At 53.1% G+C, this 22,121-nt stretch overlaps 1 protein-coding gene across 5 annotated transcripts; it reads right to left on the reverse strand.

Moving 5' to 3' along the window:
• Window positions 1-400: 400 nt before the first annotated feature.
• klhl17 (kelch-like family member 17) lies at window positions 401-17,099 on the reverse strand. Of its 5 annotated transcripts, none has more exons than XM_062460314.1 (14): window positions 16,982-17,099; window positions 13,203-13,226; window positions 12,624-12,821; window positions 12,369-12,450; window positions 12,108-12,229; window positions 11,763-11,984; window positions 4,921-5,037; window positions 3,256-3,469; window positions 2,832-2,976; window positions 2,515-2,682; window positions 1,977-2,065; window positions 1,676-1,749; window positions 1,109-1,290; window positions 401-813 (listed from the first exon to the last, which is right to left on the reverse strand). In XM_062460314.1, the coding sequence occupies exons 3-14, from the start codon at window positions 12,789-12,791 to the stop codon at window positions 585-587; spliced, it is 1,812 nt and encodes a 603-aa protein (XP_062316298.1). In that variant the 5' UTR covers window positions 12,792-12,821; window positions 13,203-13,226; window positions 16,982-17,099; the 3' UTR covers window positions 401-584. The 5 variants fall into 5 exon arrangements, with proteins under 5 accessions (XP_062316298.1, XP_062316296.1, XP_062316300.1 ...); XM_062460312.1 differs by lacking the exon at window positions 16,982-17,099 and adding an exon at window positions 16,063-16,891; XM_062460316.1 differs by lacking the exon at window positions 16,982-17,099 and adding an exon at window positions 16,063-16,887 and having other exon boundaries at window positions 12,405-12,450.
• Between the last annotated feature and the right edge of the window lie 5,022 nt (window positions 17,100-22,121).

Genomic DNA, 22,121 nt, shown 5'->3' on the forward strand with positions numbered 1-22,121 from the left:
CTCTCTCTAACTCTCCATCCCCTCTCTCTCTAACTCTCCATCCCCTCTCTCCCTAACTCTCCACCCCCTCTCTCTCTCTCTAACTCTCCACCCCCTCTCTCTCTCTCTAACTCTCCACCCCCTCTCTCCCTAACTCTCCATCCCCCCTCTCTCCCTAACTCTCCATCCCCTCTCTCTCTCTAACTCTCCATCCCCTCTCTCTCTCTAACTCTCTCCCCCCCTCTCTCTCTCTAACTCTCTCCGCCTCTCTAACTCTCTCCCCCTCTCTCTCTAACTCTCTCCCCTTCTCTCTCTCTAACTCTCTCCCCCTCTCTCTCTAACTCTCTCCCCTTCTCTCTCTCTAACTCTCTCCCCCTCTCTCTCTAACTCTCTCCCCTTCTCTCTCCCCCTCTCTCTCTAACTCTCCATCCCCTCTCTCTCTAACTTTCCTCCCTCCTCTCCCCCCCCCCCTCTCACACAGAGCAGTTGCGTCTTTTCCCAGACCTGGCCTGTGCAGGGGCAGAGCCCCAGGCCGGGCGGGGGGCGTGGCCGGGCCGGGGGGCGTGGCCAGAGTCAGCGCTAGCTAGCCGTGCTCCCGCCGCGTGTCAGAGGCTGGTGGAGGACACGGACAGCGTGGGCGAGGAGGGGGGGGGGAAGTTTAGCAGCTCCAGCACGGACACGCCCACGCTGCTGCGGCGTGTGAACATGCAGGACGCCGACACCCACTTGTTGCTACGGGGATTGTACTTCTCAATGGAGTTGAGGCTGGAGCTGCCGTCGTTGCCGCCCACCGCGTACAGCCAGCCGTCCATGGCAACCAGGTCGTGGGTACTCCTAAGGGAGGTGGGAGATTGATTGATTGAGTGTGAGTGAGAGAGCGAGAGAGAGAGCGAGAGCAAGAGAGAGAGAGAGAGAGAGAAAAGATGTCAGGAGAAAAAAACCTGCAGCTTTGAGAGGAGGTGAGGATGATGAGAGGAAGATGAGATGAGGAAGATGAGGGGTTCACCTCAGGGGTCAGGAGGTCACCCACCTGCGTATGTGAGAACGAGGAGGAAGGGTGAAGAAGATGAGGAGAGGTGAGGGAGATAAGGAGGGATGAAGAGGAGAGGGAGTCGAAGGCTCCGCCCACCTGCGTATGTTCATGGGGGCCACGGCTTCCCACACGTTGTTCTTGGGGTTGTAGCGCTCCACGGAGTTCAGACAGCTGGTTCCGTCGTTGCCCCCAGCGACGTACAGCAGGCCTTCGAGCACGGCAACGCCAGCGCTGCTACGGCGACTCAGCATGTTGGCGATGGCCGTCCAGGCGTTGCTCTGCTCGGCCAATAGGAACGCAGCGGGAGGGGAAAGGGGATTGCATTGGTTGGCATGGTTACTGTGTTTATTCATTCAGCGGGGCGGTTTTATTCAAAGCGACGTAGAAATAGTGCATGTAGAAGGTACAACTGCAGATCGAGGATCATAAGTGTGTAGTTCTAGCAGTGTGTAGTTCTAGCAGTGTGTAGTTCTAGCAGTGTGTAGTTCTAGCAGTGTGTAGTTCTAGCAGTGTGTAGTTCTAGCAGTGTGTAGTTCTAGCAGTATTTCGGTGGTCGGAGTCTAGGAACAGTCTGTATTCACCAGGCACACTTGTGAAAAATGTGATAACTTCTTCTGTTTCCTGTTGTCTGGTGGCATTGGTACTGGAGAGAGGGGTGTTTACCTGTGGGTCGTATTTCTCCACGGTCGCCAAGTGGGACGAGCTGTCGTAGCCTCCAACAGCGTACAGACTGCTATCTGCAGGAGACAGAGTCACTACAACTACTACCCAGAGAGAGAGAGAGAGAGAGAGAGAGAGAGAGAGAGAGAGAGAGAGAGAGAGAGAGAGAGAGAGAGAGAGAGAGAGAGAGGAAGTAAGGAGAAGGTGAGGGGAGGGGAGTAGAGGATGGGAGGAGGACAGGATGGGAGGGGAGGCGGTGAGAGGAGTAGAGGTTGTGAGGAGAAGGGGTGGAGGCCCTGCGTACCGAGTGTAGCCACACGGACGTATCTCCTGCGGGTGCTCATGGCAGCGATGGAGGTCCAGGTGCTGGTCAGGGGGTCATACCGCTCCGCACTGGGGGGGGGGGCAATAATGTTTTACTATGTACAGTCAGTTAGGACTGTTCCTATTGGTGTAAGAGGCAGTTAGGACTGTTCCTATTGGTGTAAGAGGCAGTTAGGACTGTTCCTATTGGTGTAAGAGGCAGTTAGGACTGTTCCTATTGGTGTAAGAGGCAGTTAGGACTGTTCCTATTGGTGTAAGAGGCAGTTAGGACTGTTCCTATTGGTGTAAGAGGCAGTTAGGACTGTTCCTATTGGTGTAAGAGGCAGTTAGGACTGTTCCTATTGGTGTAAGAGGCAGTTAGGACTGTTCCTATTGGTGTAAGAGTCAGTTAGGACTGCTCCTATTGGTGTAAGAGTCAGTTAGGACTGTTCCTATTGGTGTAAGAGTCAGTTAGGACTGCTCCTATTGGTGTAAGAGTCAGTTAGGACTGTTCCTATTGGAGTCAGTTGGGGCCGTACCTGTTGAGACAGGAAGCTCCGTCGTAACCGCCGGCGGCGTACAGGAGCCCGTGCAGCACAGCCACGCCCAGACAGCTCCGCCTGGTTCCCATGGAGACCTCCGGTTGCCAGGTGTTGGTGACGGGGTCATAGGACTCCACGGTTGCAAGGTCGGAGGTGCCATCATACCTGGGGGAGGAGCCAGCAGCAACAGTATACACTTGAAGTATAACATGAATTATGTCATGCTACTTGAACACAACTGAGTAAGGCAGAGGTGGTCTGAAGAGGTCAGGGGTCACAGTGATGAAGGCCAGGGGTCATGGTGAGGACCTTACCCTCCCACGGCGTACAGCTTGTTGCCGATGGCAGCCACGCCGACTCTGGCCCTGCGTGTGGACATCGAAGCCACCATGTGCCAGCGGTCAGTGCGGGCGTCATACGCCTCGCAGTCACCGTGGATCGCAAACAGGCTGCCTCCGCCTGCAGCGCGCACACACACACACACACACACACACACACACACACACACACACACACACACACACACACGGGGGGGAGGGTTAGTGCAGGTATACAGAATAAATTAATGTATATGAGTATTTGTGTGTGAGGAGGGGGTTACCTGTATGTATATGAGTGTGTGTGTGTGTGTGTACCCTGGGTGTATGTCTATGAATGTGTGTGTGTACCCTGGGGGGTAGTGAGGGGTATATGAGTGTGTGTGTGTACCCTGGGGGGTAGCTTCGGAGGAACACTGACCGACGGCGAAGAGCACGGGGCTGGCTCCCTCACAGCGGCGTGGGCGCGTGCGGCTGCTGGCCAGCACGCCGCGCTGCTCCGGCATCAGGTGGAACTTGAGCGCCTCGATCAGCAGGTCCTTACACTCCGAGTGATGACGCACCAGCTGCTCCGTGTCCACGCTGCTCATCAGGAAGTCCCGCCGCAGCAGGGGCAGACGCACACACTTCATCAGCTGGGGGGGACAGAGAGGAAGAGATGAATTACAGAGAGACAGAGAGAGAGAGAGAGAGAGAGAGAGAGAGAGACAGACACAGAGAGAGAGAGAGAGAGACAGAGAGAGACAGACACAGAGAGAGAGAGAGAGAGAGAGAGAGAGAGAGAGACAGAGAGAGACAGACACAGAGAGAGAGAGAGAGAGAGAGAGAGAGAGAGAGAGAGAGAGAGACAGAGACAGACACAGAGAGAGAGAGGAAGAGATGAATTACAGAGAGGGATAAGAGAGAGAGAGAGAGAGAGAGAGAGAGAGAGAGAAAGAGAGAGAGAGAGACAGACACAGAGAGAGAGAGAGAGAGACAGAGAGACAGACACAGAGAGAGAGAGGAAGAGATGAATTACAGAGAGAGAGAGAGAGACAGAGAGAGACAGACAGAGAGAGAGAGGAAGAGATGAATTACAGAGAGGGATAAGAGAGAGAGAGAGAGAGAGACGGAGAGAGACAGACACAGAGAGAGAGAGACACAGACTGTAAAAGAGAGTGGATAGGACACGTGCTTTTGGCCGAGTGCGAGACATGATGTTGCATCCTCTGTGCACGTGAGAGACATGCCTCAGCGAGCCAATAGCAACGTTGTGAGACGAGAGCGACAGACATTGACATGGGAGCGAGAGTTGCTCGTTGTGTTTGTACTGTGAGGAAGTTTATAGTTTCATTTGTTCTTCGTGTGCGTCAATGAATACGAAGTAAGTGTGTCATTGCTTTGTTGTTCCGTATTGGTTTATGCCTGTGTTGTGTTGTACATGTTATGATGTCAAGAAAGCGGAGATAGCCCTCCGACGTTCAGTTGTAATTAGAGGTATCGTTTGGTGCGTACATTAGCATAAACTGCTGATGCTAGCTTAGCCCTTTATCTGTTCAACTGGTGTGCCCTAATTTCGGGCTTGTTACAAACTGTGTAGATATATATGTATGTGTATATGTTTACTTTGTATCACTTATAGTTGTATATTCCCTTTGTTTCAGACCACACACAAACAAACATACATACACTCACAAACACAATATAACTACCACATCAAGTTCATTAAGGAAAGGAAAGGAAAGAAAGCCTGTGCCTCATCGTCCAGTGTTCTTACCGACACTCCATGGTGACAACTAACACACCCCATTGAGCCAACACAGAACCTCCCCAACACAGACAGAGAGAGAGACACAGGGAGAGAGAGGGAGGGAGAGAGACATAGGGAGAGAGAGAGAGACATAGGGAGAGACATGGGAAGAGAGGGAGGGAGAGAGACATAGGGAGAGAGATGGAGAGAGAGAGAGACATAGGGAGATAGAGGGAGAGAGATGGAGAGAGAGAGACATAGGGAGATAGAGGGAGAGAGACATAGGAAGAGAGGGAGGGAGAGAGACATAGGGAGAGAGATGGAGAGAGAGGGCAGGCGTGGAGGAGGAGTCCTCACCCAGGGAACGTGTTGGCGGCGAGCGTCCGTGTCGTGTTTGACCCAGCACAGCACGGCTCGGTACACCTCCTCCTCTGATGGCACGTTCAGACTGTCACTGGAGACCAGGTCCAGGACCTGGGGAGGGGCACATTCAGACTGTCACTGGAGACCAGGACCTGGGGAGGGGCACATTCAGACTGTCACTGGAGACCAGGACCTGGGGAGGGGGGGCACATTCAGACTGTCACTGGAGACCAGGACCTAGGGAGGGGCACATTCAGACTGTCACTGGAGACCAGGACCTGGGGAGGGGGGGCACATTCAGACTGTCACTGGAGGCCAGGACCTGGGGAGGGGGGGCACATTCAGACTGTCACTGGAGACCAGGACCTGGGGAGGGGCACATTCAGACTGTCACTGGAGACCAGGACCTGGGGAGGGGCACATTCAGACTGTCACTGGAGACCAGGACCTGGGGAGGGGCACATTCAGACTGTCACTGGAGACCAGGACCTGGGGAGGGGCACATTCAGACTGTCACTGGAGACCAGGACCTGGGGAGGGGGGGCACATTCAGACTGTCACTGGAGACCAGGACCTGGGGAGGGGGGGCACATTCAGACTGTCACTGGAGGCCAGGACCTGGGGAGGGGGGGCACATTCAGACTGTCACTGGAGACCAGGACCTGGGGAGGGGCACATTCAGACTGTCACTGGAGACCAGGACCTGGGGAGGGGGGGCACATTCAGACTGTCACTGGAGACCAGGACCTGGGGAGGGGCACATTCAGACTGTCACTGGAGACCAGGACCTGGGGAGGGGCACATTCAGACTGTCACTGGAGACCAGGACCTGGGGAGGGGGGGCACATTCAGACTGTCACTGGAGACCAGGACCTGGGGAGGGGCACATTCAGACTGTCACTGGAGACCAGGACCTGGGGAGGGGCACATTCAGACTGTCACTGGAGACCAGGACCTGGGGAGGGGCACATTCAGACTGTCACTGGAGACCAGGACCTGGGGAGGGGCACATTCAGACTGTCACTGGAGACCAGGACCTGGGGAGGGGCACATTCAGACTGTCACTGGAGACCAGGACCTGGGGAGGGGGGGCACATTCAGACTGTCACTGGAGACCAGGACCTGGGGAGGGGCACATTCAGACTGTCACTGGAGACCAGGACCTGGGGAGGGGCACATTCAGACTGTCACTGGAGACCAGGACCTGGGGAGGGGCACATTCAGACTGTCACTGGAGACCAGGACCTGGGGAGGGGCACATTCAGACTGTCACTGGAGACCAGGACCTGGGGAGGGGCACATTCAGACTGTCACTGGAGACCAGGACCTGGGGAGGGGCACATTCAGACTGTCACTGGAGGCCAGGACCTGGGGAGGGGCACATTCAGACTGTCACTGGAGACCAGGACCTGGGGAGGGGCACATTCAGACTGTCACTGGAGACCAGGACCTGGGGAGGGGCACATTCAGACTGTCACTGGAGACCAGGACCTGGGGAGGGGCACATTCAGACTGTCACTGGAGACCAGGACCTGGGGAGGGGCACATTCAGACTGTCACTGGAGACCAGGACCTGGGGAGGGGCACATTCAGACTGTCACTGGAGACCAGGACCTGGGGAGGGGCACATTCAGACTGTCACTGGAGACCAGGACCTGGGGAGGGGCACATTCAGACTGTCACTGGAGACCAGGACCTGGGGAGGGGGGGCACATTCAGACTGTCACTGGAGACCAGGACCTGGGGAGGGGCACATTCAGACTGTCACTGGAGACCAGGACCTGGGGAGGGGGGGCACATTCAGACTGTCACTGGAGACCAGGACCTGGGGAGGGGGGGCACATTCAGACTGTCACTGGAGACCAGGACCTGGGGAGGGGGGGCACATTCAGACTGTCACTGGAGACCAGGTCCAGGACCTGGGGAGGGGCACATTCAGACTGTCACTGGAGACCAGGACCTGGGGAGGGGGGGCACATTCAGACTGTCACTGGAGACCAGGACCTGGGGAGGGGCACATTCAGACTGTCACTGGAGACCAGGACCTGGGGAGGGGCACATTCAGACTGTCACTGGAGACCAGGACCTGGGGAGGGGGGGCACATTCAGACTGTCACTGGAGACCAGGACCTGGGGAGGGGCACATTCAGACTGTCACTGGAGACCAGGACCTGGGGAGGGGCACATTCAGACTGTCACTGGAGACCAGGACCTGGGGAGGGGCACATTCAGACTGTCACTGGAGACCAGGACCTGGGGAGGGGCACATTCAGACTGTCACTTGAGACCAGGACCTGGGGAGGGGCACATTCAGACTGTCACTGGAGACCAGGACCTGGGGAGGGGCACATTCAGACTGTCACTGGAGACCAGGACCTGGGGAGGGGCACATTCAGACTGTCACTGGAGACCAGGACCTGGGGAGGGGGGGCACATTCAGACTGTCACTGGAGACCAGGACCTGGGGAGGGGCACATTCAGACTGTCACTGGAGACCAGGACCTGGGGAGGGGCACATTCAGACTGTCACTGGAGACCAGGACCTGGGGAGGGGGGGCACATTCAGACTGTCACTGGAGACCAGGACCTGGGGAGGGGGGGCACATTCAGACTGTCACTGGAGACCAGGACCTGGGGAGGGGGGGCACATTCAGACTGTCACTGGAGACCAGGTCCAGGACCTGGGGAGGGGCACATTCAGACTGTCACTGGAGACCAGGACCTGGGGAGGGGGGGCACATTCAGACTGTCACTGGAGACCAGGACCTGGGGAGGGGCACATTCAGACTGTCACTGGAGACCAGGACCTGGGGAGGGGGGGCACATTCAGACTGTCACTGGAGACCAGGACCTGGGGAGGGGCACATTCAGACTGTCACTGGAGACCAGGACCTGGGGAGGGGGGGCACATTCAGACTGTCACTGGAGACCAGGACCTGGGGAGGGGGGGCACATTCAGACTGTCACTGGAGACCAGGACCTGGGGAGGGGGGGCACATTCAGACTGTCACTGGAGACCAGGTCCAGGACCTGGGGAGGGGGGGCACATTCAGACTGTCACTGGAGACCAGGACCTGGGGAGGGGGGGCACATTCAGACTGTCACTGGAGACCAGGACCTGGGGAGGGGCACATTCAGACTGTCACTGGAGACCAGGACCTGGGGAGGGGGGGCACATTCAGACTGTCACTGGAGACCAGGACCTGGGGAGGGGGGGCACATTCAGACTGTCACTGGAGACCAGGACCTGGGGAGGGGCACATTCAGACTGTCACTGGAGACCAGGACCTGGGGAGGGGCACATTCAGACTGTCACTGGAGACCAGGACCTGGGGAGGGGCACATTCAGACTGTCACTGGAGACCAGGACCTGGGGAGGGGCACATTCAGACTGTCACTGGAGACCAGGACCTGGGGAGGGGCACATTCAGACTGTCACTGGAGACCAGGACCTGGGGAGGGGCACATTCAGACTGTCACTGGAGACCAGGACCTGGGGAGGGGGGGCACATTCAGACTGTCACTGGAGACCAGGACCTGGGGAGGGGCACATTCAGACTGTCACTGGAGACCAGGACCTGGGGAGGGGCACATTCAGACTGTCACTGGAGACCAGGACCTGGGGAGGGGCACATTCAGACTGTCACTGGAGACCAGGACCTGGGGAGGGGGGGCACATTCAGACTGTCACTGGAGACCAGGACCTGGGGAGGGGCACATTCAGACTGTCACTGGAGACCAGGACCTGGGGAGGGGGGGCACATTCAGACTGTCACTGGAGACCAGGACCTGGGGAGGGGCACATTCAGACTGTCACTGGAGACCAGGACCTGGGGAGGGGGGGCACATTCAGACTGTCACTGGAGACCAGGACCTGGGGAGGGGGGGCACATTCAGACTGTCACTGGAGACCAGGACCTGGGGAGGGGGGGCACATTCAGACTGTCACTGGAGACCAGGACCTGGGGAGGGGCACATTCAGACTGTCACTGGAGACCAGGACCTGGGGAGGGGCACATTCAGACTGTCACTGGAGACCAGGACCTGGGGAGGGGGGGCACATTCAGACTGTCACTGGAGACCAGGACCTGGGGAGGGGGGGCACATTCAGACTGTCACTGGAGACCAGGACCTGGGGAGGGGCACATTCAGACTGTCACTGGAGACCAGGACCTGGGGAGGGGGGGCACATTCAGACTGTCACTGGAGACCAGGACCTGGGGAGGGGCACATTCAGACTGTCACTGGAGACCAGGACCTGGGGAGGGGCACATTCAGACTGTCACTGGAGACCAGGACCTGGGGAGGGGGGGCACATTCAGACTGTCACTGGAGACCAGGACCTGGGGAGGGGGGGCACATTCAGACTGTCACTGGAGACCAGGACCTGGGGAGGGGCACATTCAGACTGTCACTGGAGACCAGGACCTGGGGAGGGGCACATTCAGACTGTCACTGGAGACCAGGACCTGGGGAGGGGGGGCACATTCAGACTGTCACTGGAGACCAGGACCTGGGGAGGGGCACATTCAGACTGTCACTGGAGACCAGGACCTGGGGAGGGGGGGCACATTCAGACTGTCACTGGAGACCAGGACCTGGGGAGGGGCACATTCAGACTGTCACTGGAGACCAGGACCTGGGGAGGGGGGGCACATTCAGACTGTCACTGGAGACCAGGACCTGGGGAGGGGGGGCACATTCAGACTGTCACTGGAGACCAGGACCTGGGGAGGGGGGGCACATTCAGACTGTCACTGGAGACCAGGACCTGGGGAGGGGCACATTCAGACTGTCACTGGAGACCAGGACCTGGGGAGGGGCACATTCAGACTGTCACTGGAGACCAGGACCTGGGGAGGGGGGGCACATTCAGACTGTCACTGGAGACCAGGACCTGGGGAGGGGGGGCACATTCAGACTGTCACTGGAGACCAGGACCTGGGGAGGGGCACATTCAGACTGTCACTGGAGACCAGGACCTGGGGAGGGGGGGCACATTCAGACTGTCACTGGAGACCAGGACCTGGGGAGGGGCACATTCAGACTGTCACTGGAGACCAGGACCTGGGGAGGGGGGGCACATTCAGACTGTCACTGGAGACCAGGACCTGGGGAGGGGCACATTCAGACTGTCACTGGAGACCAGGACCTGGGGAGGGGCACATTCAGACTGTCACTGGAGACCAGGACCTGGGGAGGGGGGGCACATTCAGACTGGGGGGAGGGGGGGCACAAAAACATGACTACATGAAAGTCACAACCAGATATTATACACACTAACTACACACATCTTTACACACTGTGACGATTCGTCCCCTCCCGTCACCGAGTACGTTTCCCCCCCGGGTGCAGGACAGCAAAAATGAGATGCTGAGACGGTCAGTTGCAGCAATACTTCAGTTATATTTTTTTTTTTCTCTTTTTAGCGGATCCAGCACGCTAGTAGACACACTGCCGTACTAGGTATTCAAAACGGGCAAAATAAACACTTTGCGTCAAACAAAGACTATCAGTAATTGGACAATTCTCCGGTGGTCCCTCAACCGCCGTTGCACCAGTCATTCTCCGGCTCCACTCTCCTTTCCTTCATCTAATCGGGACCTTTTAAAGCAAGCACAATCAGGAATATGAGTTACACCTGTTTACTTGATCCCATCAATTAAGCGTCCTTAGGCCTACCTCCCAGGAGAGGGTGCCCCCGGACCCTGGATTCCACCTGACCCCTCACAACACCCACAACTACACTAGGCTGCACTCTGACTGAAGGTTTTTCCAAGAGTGACTAAATTAGATACTTAAATTAAACTGATAGGATGTTTTGCATATTTGTGTTTCTGTGTGTGTGTGTGTATCTGAGTGTGTGTGTGTGTGTGGGTACATGGCTGCAGCCAGGAAAGGTTGGCAGTGCTCCCAGACAACTGGGCTGGACTAGATGGTGTATGGCTAGGAGCTAGAACGGACCAGGAGTTGGATTAGACTGTACTAGGACACTCTCTCTCTCTCTCTCTCGTTTTTCTTTTTTTCGTAAATAACCTTTCAGAACTTTTTTTCTCGAAAATGTATTAAAAAAAAAAAGAATTTGATCAACCTTTCAAAAAAAAAATACAATAATCAATATCGTAACTATTGTTTTCCACACACACAGTGAGAGGAGAGATAAGACAGAAACCATGGAGCTGTATGGATACACCTGCAGAACTCAGACAACAGCTGTACAGAGAGAGGGGGGGAGGGAGGGAGGGAGTTGCATCACTGTCCAGATGTCAGCTCAGACTCAGGATCACATCCCATGCACACACACCCATGCACACACACCCATGCACACACGCACACCCATACACACACACGTGCATCTCTGGCCAAAGCTCATTTGAATCATCAAATGTGACTTTTGAAATCAAGAGGTATGTCACTTTGAAAAAGGTGCTAAATGAACACATTCTTATACTCAAACCTGACGCCATTGTCATCGACCCCCCCCTTCCAGTAGCTTCCCTCCCTGTTGCTGTCATGGCAACAACCAGGCGGACTGGCCATGAATAAGTGATGGCTGTGAGGAGTCGGCGTGACAACTCAATGACGTTGAGTTGTCACGGTGACGCTGGCGTGGCAACAGGACAGGGTGACTAAACCGCTGCAGAGACGCTGACTGACACGAGGAGAGGACACACACACACCACCATCACCTCACACACACACACACCACCATCACCTCACACACACACACACACCCACCCACGCAATCCTAACCACCATCACCCCAACATGAACTCCTTGGTCTTGGAACACCCCCCCCCCCCTTCCCCCTTCCCCCTCCCCCTGGTCGGTCCTACCTGCTTCAGTGGCAGCAGCATGAACTCCTCTGTCTTGGCCACCTCTACGAAGTGCTGCAGGACGTACTTGTGGGCGGACTTGAGCAGGTCACTGCAGGAGTGCGTGTCTGCGAAGCCTCGGATGCCCAGGCAGTTAGACGGGTCCAGCTGGCTCAGCAGGAACTTGCAGCAGGCGTCCCGAACCCCGTTCAGCTGCAGCAGACTGGCTGCAGGGAGCAGGGTCTGGGGGGAGAGGAGAGAGGGGGGCCTTGCTTTGTGAAGGAGCTGTTTAAGTTTAGTGGTACTGGGGGGGGACTGGGAACCCCTGTGTGACTGAGCAGTCCTGGGCCTCCTTCCTCCCCCTACCTGCACGTTGCCCTCCCCCACCACGATCTCCGCTGTGTAGGCGTACTGCACCAGCTGCTCCAGGGCCTGGGGGTCGATGTCGTGCAGAGTCACGTGGGTCTGCCTGCTCTCCGACATCTCATCTGCAGGACCGGAAACAGGCAGCACGCTTAGAACCACACACAGAACCCACAGAACCACACAGGGAACCCACAGAACCACACACAGAACCCACGAGTGTGGACGCGGTCACACACGGCACACACACACACACACACTCACACTCAGACATGACAGGCTCGGCGTCAGGACACCTACTAGTGAACATGGCGTGGAAGTAGGGACTACAGGAGGCCAGGACCACCTGGAGACAGAGAGACAAGGGGGGGGGGGGGGAGAGAGAGACAAGAGAGAGGAGAATGTCAAAAAGAGAGAAACAGAGAAAGATCTGTCAGTGAACATATGTGCAAGAGTGAGTGTCAATGTGTGTGTGTGTGTGTGTGTGTGTGTGTGAGGGCTGCAGGTGGCCAGGCCCACCTTGTGAGCCTTGATCTCCTTGTTGGAGACGTGCAGCACGATGTCACACAGGAGGCTGCGCTGGCGCATCCTGTTCATAGACAGGAAGGAGTCGTGGTAGTGCCGCTTGGAGTTGTGGGAGATGCTGTGGCCGTCGCGGTTCACCAGCTGCATGCCCCCCCCCTCCATGGTGGCTCCTCGCTGGGGAGACACTGCTGCCTGCCTGGGCCACTGGGGGACTGGAACACACACACACAGAGACACTGCTGCCTGCCTGGGCCACTCACTGGGGGACTGGAACACACACACACAGAGACACTGCTGCCTGCCTGGGCCACTCACTGGGGGACTGGAACACACACACACAGAGACACTGCTGCCTGCCTGGGCCACTCACTGGGGGACTGGAACACACACACACAGAGACACTGCTGCCTGCCTGGGCCACTCACTGGGGGACTGGAACACACACACACGGAGACACTGCTGCCTGCCTGGGCCACTCACTGGGGGACTGGAACACACACACACAGAGACACTGCTGCCTGCCTGGGCCACTCACTGGGGGACTGGAACACACACACACGGAGACACTGCTGCCTGCCTGGGCCACTCACTGGGGGACTGGAACACACACACACACAGAGACACTGCTGCCTGCCTGGGCCACTCACTGGGGGACTGGAACACACACACACACAGAGACACTGCTGCCTGCCTGGGCCACTCACTGGGGGACTGGAACACACACACACGGAGACACTGCTGCCTGCCTGGGCCACTCACTGGGGGACTGGAACACACACACACGGAGACACTGCTGCCTGCCTGGGCCACTCACTGGGGGACTGGAACACACACACACGGAGACACACACACACACAGACACACGGAGACACAGACACACACGGAGACACAGACACACACACACAGAGACACACACACACACGGAGACACAGACACACACACACGGAGACACACACACACACGGAGACACACACACACACAGAGACACACACACACACAGACACACACACACACGGAGACACACACACACACAGAGACACACACACACAGAGACAGATATACACACACAGACATACACACACGGAGACAGATATACACACGGAGACACACACACACACGGAGACACACACACAGAGACAGATATACACACACAGACACGGAGACAGATACACACACAGACACACGGAGACAGATACACGGAGACAGATACACACACAGACGCGTAGATACAGATAGACAGACAGATAGGACAGACAGAGAGACAGACAGACAGGACAGACACAGACAATATGCAGTCAGATGTCTTGTCTAGTACATGTATGCACAAAGTTGTTCATAAAAGTACAATACATGAATACATGAGGTTAAATATCCAAACACACACTCATTTGGTTTTATAAAGCACATTTTTTCTTGATATACAGACACCCACATTCGCCAAAGTCACCAAATGTCACGTCACAGCGTCGATGAGCTGGCTGGCTGGCTGGACTACAGGATAATGATTGACTTGGCACGTGCCAAAACCGGTTGTCGTTACCAGCTGACAGTTCTACCTGTCCCGGCAACTACAACACTTGAGTTGTGTCAGGAGGATGGAGGTGGATGCTGACAAGGTATTTTAACTGTCAACACTTCACTACATGACATCCACTGTCAGGGTAGATGGGGTTTGTGTGTCGTGCTGTGGGCTGACTGGGGTTTGTTAACAGCAGTTGCAATTACAAGTGTTTTTCACCTATTAAAAAAAATGAAAACAGCGTGCAAGCGAAGTCCTCTTTCAGTACCGAGAAACTTCACGTGAGGCTAATCAAGCTAATGTTTCCAGTCTAATTAGGCCAGCTCTTGAATCTTTATTAAGGGGTTAGGGGACAGAATTTTTCGAAGCTGCTTCAATGTTTTCATTGGTCAAGCTTGCGTTGCTAACCAGCCATTATCAGCTAATCAGCCTCAGTGAAGGATAATGGGTTTGGTTGTCTTGTGTCAGGTTTAGCGGTGAGCTTGCGGCAGCCTGGCAGGGTGAGAGGTTGTGTGCTGAAGCATTAGAAGGCCGGGACATTCTCCGTTGCAACCTCACTTCCTCTGGCCTATCCTCTTTCAGATTGTTGGATCAGTTCTCATTTCCTTCCTTCTGTGTTCTAATGAACATGAACATGAGCATTCTTACGAGTGTTCCTTATGACCACACAGTGTTCTAATGAATATGAGCATTCTTACGAGTGTTCCTTATGACCACACAGTGTTCTAATGAACATGAGCATTCTTATGAGTGTTCCTTATGACTACACAGTGTTCTAATGAACATGAGCATTCTTACGAGTGTTCCTTATGACCACACAGTGATCTAATGAACATTCCTTTTTAACTGCAGTGTTCTAATGAACACGAGTATTCCTTCTGCCTCTCGTGGGCAACCTGACACGAGCGAGGCAGAAGACCAGCACAAAGGAGAGGGTTTTATATGGCAACCTGAGCAAACTAGAGGATAAGATTTCATGTCTAACCTTGAGCTTTATATAAACTCCCAAGTCTCAGAAACACTGTGTTCGTGGCTTGCAGTCTCTTGTCTTGCGTCTAGGGTTCACAGGGACATCCCTATGGGGTGCATACATCTGCATTGGAATATGACTGCAACAGTGTGTTTTAGAAGCAGGCTAGAAATGTAAACTGACAATCGTTATCATCTAGCTCTATAATAATCTAGGTAGATCCATCAATGAGAGAGTTCAATAATCTATCTTTATAATCTAAACACTTTTCCTCTTGAGCATGTTGTGGTGTCTAAGAAGAACACGGTTGCCACAGTAACTGGTTCTTCCACACGTGATGCAGCGATGGTCACCCACTGTTCCCTTTACGAGACACACGGACGCAGCATCTTAATTTCAACATCCCCCGCTGCACAAAACACAAACCTCCCTCAACAAAACTATTAGGAAGCCACCAATGGATAACCATCTCATATGTCACGGGCATCTGTTCATCGCAATGCAGGACTCAAACACACGGTTCCCAGCATGTGACACCGATACATCAGACTCATAACGTTTAAATGCCCTAGGCGAAGGAGCGTTTCAACCTTCTGCGACCATTGTGTTCAAACCTAACAAGCCAGATGTTGTCATATTATGAATGCTTCAGACGTCCAACCATCATCCGTTATCATGCAACCAGAGTTAAAGCAGCCCTTTTCCCCATCGCGAGGTGAACCGTACATTTCCCTTTACTGACTCAGCACAATAGAAGGCTTCCAGACATCCAGACATTTCCCTGATGAGTCTGTGTGCTATGGTTTCCGTCAAACGCCTTCTTTGTCTTTTAAAATGCGTATCGGTGCCTTGTTATGCGTTTCTGTGATGCACACCAACCCCTAACACCATCTATCTCAAATAACAGCATGAAAAACCCTGCCAAGGTAAATAAAATGAGTTACCGGTGATATATTGCCGGGTCGCTCGGTCTTTTTCCTGTCCCCGTTTATATCGAAATAGAAGGCAGTTAGTGTCTGCGTCCAAACATATTCTTTGTAATATTCCCGGCTGGTAAATCCCGTTTGTTAATCTTGGTACCCATTTGTGTGAAGCATACGGAAAACGAAGAAAGCCTCTGTTCAGTGGCCGATGTTGTTGACGTAAATGCAAACTGCACGAGCAATGACATCAGTTTTTAAGGTGGAGCACAGGCAGGTGGATGAAAAAGGATGCCCGCGAGGTCAGATGCAATCATACTCATTGAAAGGAAAGCGTAACGTATTTGAAGATTTTCTGATAACTGTGAAATATACAGCTAATCATAAATTAAATGCGGAAGACATTGCAATTATTTTCACGGTGCTCATGACGACCTTAAATGACCGGTTGGAGGACCGAACACTGGACAATTAAACGCGCATGATATATGCATCCCCAAACATATAATCAAGGATCTGGCTACTATGGCTAGCTGGCTCCAACACTTCTGCATGACCCACTGCTAGCTAGCTTTAGCTCTACTAGATAGGTAGCATTGGTAAAAAAAAAAAAATGCCTTCCATCATTCATTGGTTTATGTCTGTCCTCTCCTTATGTATGAGTGTGTTTGGTCCAAGCACTTAACGCTAAATCACGAGGGACCATTTGCGGTCAACCTCAAAATGCATCTACAGGAAGAAGAAAAAGGTAAACAACGGAAGTGCAGAGAACTACTGACAAGAAACTTTTTCGCTTTTTGTTTTAATCCTGTCTGGTTAATGTGACCGGATGGTCAAAGATCAGATGCTTGGAAGAGGGATTAGCTAGCGAGCTTTTACCAAAAAGAGAGTATAGCCTACGTTATGATTCGACCGTCGAGGATTCTCAATATGCATAGCTTACCTGAAGCCAGGTTGCAGAGGGGGTGGGTTGAGGTAACTACTGTCAATTCCCCCCTCAAATCCGCTACAGTCCACCAGAAAATAAACGTGAGGGATCGTGGTGGTGTCACGTGACACAAACAAGGGGCGGTGTAGTGGAGGGTTGCCAAGTGGGAAATTTAACCCCCCATCATGGTGTATAAATACGTATAAATAAACATGTAAATCATTATCCCCTTTCTATCAGATAACTAATTAAATTCAGCAATTAAAAATGGTAGGATACTATTTTGTCTTACTTGTTTGGCACTTACTTACCAGAAGGGGGCAGTGTGCGTCCGTGTATGAAGGTTTTGACCGGCTGGGACTGCAGCAGCGGCAACTGGTGTCGGTTGTACGGTGTTCCGAAGGATACGGTGGGTGGAGGACAGGAAAACTATACTCTGCCTGCCAACTGTGACAGAGATGTCCGTTGGTTTTTCTCCAGGTGGAAGAGAACGGATCTTTTTAAATAATCGCTTAATGGCTATCTATGGTATAGTCTATAACTTCAGCTAAATTTTAATTTTGTCGTGATGACAAGGAAAATTAGTGCCACGTTCAAACAAACGTTTAACCGTGATAACAATCCTATAGCCCCGGCAATCACAGATGGTGTGCTTAAGATGACAGAACATTTTGATTATGAGCAGTCACAGAAAATGTAGTAACTTTGACTATGATCTAAGTGTGTTGGAAGGTGGCTTTTTAAAGCATAGTCTTTTATATATTAGTATATGAACCATTTCACGTTGATAGACTTAACAACAGTTGCAGTAGTCTTGTTGGACGGACCGCCCTCACCATCCGCACGCTTATCATTTCAAGTGGCAGTGCGCGCTCAGCAGTGCGTGCGGAACACTACTGTAAAACAAGTGAATTATTTAGCTAAATAGTTCGAACATCCGTCATCGATTAAAAGGTATGTGTAGTAGATCCTCCTTCACACGTTACGACCTGATTTTGCTAACCATGATGTTTGGTCTTTTAAAATGGCATTTTCGTTTTCTGTGGGTGATTGTTAGGCTATAGGTTTTCATAGTTCTTTAAAGATAACAGAAGAAGGATTCATGAACGTCGGTTGACCGTTATGCGTAACCAATCTGTGGCATAATGACCACTGAAGTGTTCCCATTCGATCCGTAATCTGAAGCAGCACATCCGGAGTGTCGTTGACAGTTTTTAAGGTTGGCTATTGGTCAATGTTGGTTCATTGTAGCCTACTCTCAGGTAATGCTGGGTTCAGACACATCAGTCAGACAGGTGGAGCGGTAAGCAATAACAGCCTCACATGCATTGTTCAGTTAAACATTAGTATTGAGTTTATTGGTTATGCAGGACAGTAGAAACAGATAAAGAATGAATCTGAAACCATGTAAACCTCTTAGCTTCTTTTTAGCATGCCGAAGGCTATAGGTGTCAAACATTCCGGTGATTCCGGGGCATCCGGTTAAATCGCGACAGGATGACCAACAGTCCCGGTAAATTAGAAGGGAAAAGATTACCCGGCCAGGGGATAGATTATAATGGCATGCACCACAAAGCATCATGGAGAATGATGGAAACGTCTGGATATACAGTGCCTCTCTTAATCCACAAAGGCAACCAGCGGAACATGTCTTAATGGCGCTCGCAATTCCTGTCAAAACCCATGCTCAGAGCCATGTAAAAAGTGAAAACTAGAGGGGCAATGAGACAAAACATAGAACTTTTTAATCATGTTTGTATTTCGAGATTTAGGAATAGGAGCATTACAGTCAGATTATTGTGGATTTGGAATAGAAGATACGAAGTAGACTAAAGAGACTGGAATGTTTACTGGTATACTGGCAGAGAGAGGGGACATGGTATAGAAAAATACAGTAATTATCGAGGATGACCGTGGAATTAAAGCACTAACGTTCAACAAAACAGTCCTTGGCCTCCCAGACTATTTCTTGTCCGGGGTGGTCTTCGTCAAGACCAGGACACCCAGACTCACTTCACCCTAAGCCCCTCTGCGCGTGTGTGTGGCTGTGTGTGGGTGTAGCTGTTTGTGTGTGTGTATAGCTGTGTGTGTGTGTAGCTGTGTGTGTGTGTGTGTGTGTGTGTGTGTGGCAGAGTGTGTGTGTGTTCCTGGAACACACTGGCCAAGCCTAGCAGCTGTTTGGAAGTATAAATAGGAGTTGCGACGGCTACTTTGGTCCCCAAACTCTTTCGCAATCTTGCCAAGCCCCCATGCCTGAGAGAGCAGGCTTATTCTGGGGAGACTTTGGTACAGAGCGGGCCCCACTGGTACCTACAGCTCATTCAGAGCCAGAGGATGGATGGAGGGAGGTGGGGAGGGAGGAAAGGAGGAACGGAGGGATGGTTGGTTGGTGGGATAGAGGGGTGGATGAATGGATGGATGGACCAAGGGATGGTTGGATTGATGGTACAAAACCAAACCAACAATAAAGGATTTGCTCACTTGCACTCTCTCTCTCTCTCTCTCTCTCTCTCTATCTCTCTCTCTCTCTGTCTCTCTCTCTCTCTCTCTGAGTATTATTAGTACTCACTCTGTCTCTTCCTCTCTCTTGTGCTATTTCTCTTCCTATCTAACTTAGTCTCACACTGTTCAAATTGCTTCATTGGCAGGAAGTGCTTGTAAATATCCAAAACAGCCATTTTAAACTGAATGAAGCAGAATTTGTATTCAGTATTTCATTAAGAAACACATTGAAACACATTTCTAAAGCATTTTCCCCTCCCTCCCTCCCCTCCCTCCCTCCCTCCCTCCCTCCCTCCCTCCCTCCCTCCCTCCCTCCCTCCCTGAGAGTGAGAGTCCGCAGGATCAGGGTTTAATCCTGCAGTGTTGGAGGCTGGTGGCCTACAGATGCTGTCAGAGTGTGTGTAGTTTAGGAGTTGGGCCGTCGTGCTTCCTTGGAAGGGTAATGGACTGCGGCCTGTAAAAGAAAGAGGAGTGAGGGTATCTCTGTGGTCCCAGCCTTGTTGGGGAACTGCCCCAGGGGCAACAGAGCCTGGCAGAGCTCCAGACCGAGGGGGCCTATTTTGGGACTTAGCGATGGGAAACTAAGCAGGCCTGTAGTAACTCATACAGAGATGTCCTCTGAGAGAAAAAACTCTATAAACAAAAACACTGGACTGTTCTTCTTCGTTTTTCTCTTCTCTCTCTCTCCTCTCTCTCGTCTCTCTCTCTCTCATCTCCTCTCTCTCCTCTCTCTCTCTCTCTCATCTCTCTATCGTCGTCTCTCTCTCTCTCTTACAATCTATCTCTCTCTCTCTCTCTCTCTCTCTCTCTCTCTCTTCTCTGTCTCTCTCACTTCTCTACCTCTCTCCTCTCTCTCGTCTCTCTTCTCTCTCTCTTCTCTCTCGTCTCACGTTCTCCTCTCTCTCTCTGCTCTCTACCCTCTCTCTCTCTCGTCGCTTCGTCTCTCCTCTCTCTCTCTCTCTCTCTCTCTCTCTCTGTCTCTCACTTTCTACCTCTCTCTCGCTCTCTCTCCCTTCTCTCGCTCTTTCTCTCCTCTTTTTCAAAACACTTGACTGCTCTTTCTCTTCATCTCTATCTCTTCCTCTCGGCGCGTTCCTTCCCTCTTTCTCCCACATCACCCTCCCTTTCCCTCCACTTATGATTTATGAAGGCAACTCCAGTGAAGAAGTCGTCCTTATGTTATCATAACAATATTAAACAGATTGTTCTCTGCTTCTGGCGCAGTGTTCTAATTAGCGTTCCGGTAATCAAGCAGAACCCCTTCCAGCTTCTCCACGTGAGCAGGGCATTACGGAACGATCCGTCCAGATCTGCGAGAACAAACTCTCTAACAGGAGTCACGTTCTCTGCAGATCCCACTTTTGCCTTTGTATACGTTCAACAATGGCTTATTTTTTACCCTGCGGTTCTCCGGGACAGGAAGTGGCTGCGGGGAACAGAGGAAGAGCAGCCTCCTTCCTGGTCCTTCCTGAACGCTCCTCTACTGCCTCCTGCCTCTACTGCCCTCCCTCCTCTACTGCCCTCCTGCCTCTACTGCCCTCCCGCCTCTACTGCCCTCCCTGCCTCTACTGCCCTCCCTCCTCTACTGCCCCTCCTGCCTCTACTTGCCCTTGCGCCTATACTGCCCTCTCTCCTCTACTGCCCTCCTGCCTCTACCGCCCTCCCCGCCTCTACTGCCCTCTCTCCTCTACTGCCCTCCCTCCTCTACTGCCCTCCCTCCTCTACTGCCCTCCCGCCTCTACTGCCTTCCTGCCTCTACTGCCCTCCCTCCTCTACTGCCCTCCCTCCTCTACTGCCCTCCCACCTCTACTGCCCTACCGCCTCTACTGCCCTCCCTCCTCTACTGCCCTCCCCTCCTCTACTGCCCTCGCCGCCTCTACTGCCTTCCTGCCTCTACTGCCCTCCCACCTCCTACTGCCCTACCGCCTCTACTGCCCTCCCTCCTCTACTGCCCTCCTGCCTCTACTGCCCTCCCTCCTCTAGCCGCCCTCCCTCCTCTACTGCCCTCCCTGCCTCTACTGGCCCTCCTGCCTCTACTTCCCTCCCTCCTCTACCGCCCTCCGCCGCCTCTACTGCCGCTCTCTCCTCTACTGCCCTCCCTCCTCTACTGCCCTCCCTCCTCTACTGCCCTCCCACCTCTACTGCCCTACCACCTCTACTGGCCCTCCCTCCTCTACTGCCCTCCTGCCTCTACTGCCCCTTCCCCTCTCCTCCTACCGCCCTCCCTCCTCTTACTGCCCTCCTGCCTCTACTGCCCTGTCTGCCTCTACTGCCTTCCTGCCCTCCTGGCTCCACTGCCCTTTTGCCTCCTCCTGCCGCTACTGCCCCCTTGTCCTCTACTACTGTGTGTGTGTGAGAGCGTGTGAGTGTGTGCGTGTTGCATGTGTGCGTGTGAGTCACAACCTTCTGCGTGTGGCTGCATCTGCGTGCTCATTAGACTGGAAGTTCCATTTTTCTCTTCAATATTTGGATTTTGCAGATCCTAGTCAGCGACCCAATGACCTGTTGTTTTTTCAGACCGTTTAAAGAGTATATTACCCATACCCTTCATGGCTTTCTGTGTGTGTGAGAGTGTGTGTGTGAAAAGTGTGAGTGTGTGTGTGTGTGAGAGTGTGAGTGTGAGAGTGTTTTGTGAGTGTGTGTGTGTGTTTTA

This window comes from Osmerus eperlanus, chromosome 4 (assembly GCF_963692335.1).
Source record: "Osmerus eperlanus chromosome 4, fOsmEpe2.1, whole genome shotgun sequence".
Classification (NCBI taxonomy): Eukaryota; Metazoa; Chordata; class Actinopteri; order Osmeriformes; family Osmeridae; genus Osmerus; species Osmerus eperlanus.

Coding starts and splice junctions, on each gene's coding strand:
- klhl17 (XM_062460314.1), bottom strand. CDS start 12,791: ATGGAGGGGGGGGGCATGCAGCTGGTGAACCGCGACGGCCACAGCATC. Junction 12,451..12,623: donor AGGAGATCAAGGCTCACAAG/GTGGGCCTGGCC, acceptor CTCTGTCTCCAG/GTGGTCCTGGCCTCCTGTAG. Junction 11,985..12,107: donor TGGGGGAGGGCAACGTGCAG/GTAGGGGGAGGA, acceptor CTCTCCCCCCAG/ACCCTGCTCCCTGCAGCCAG.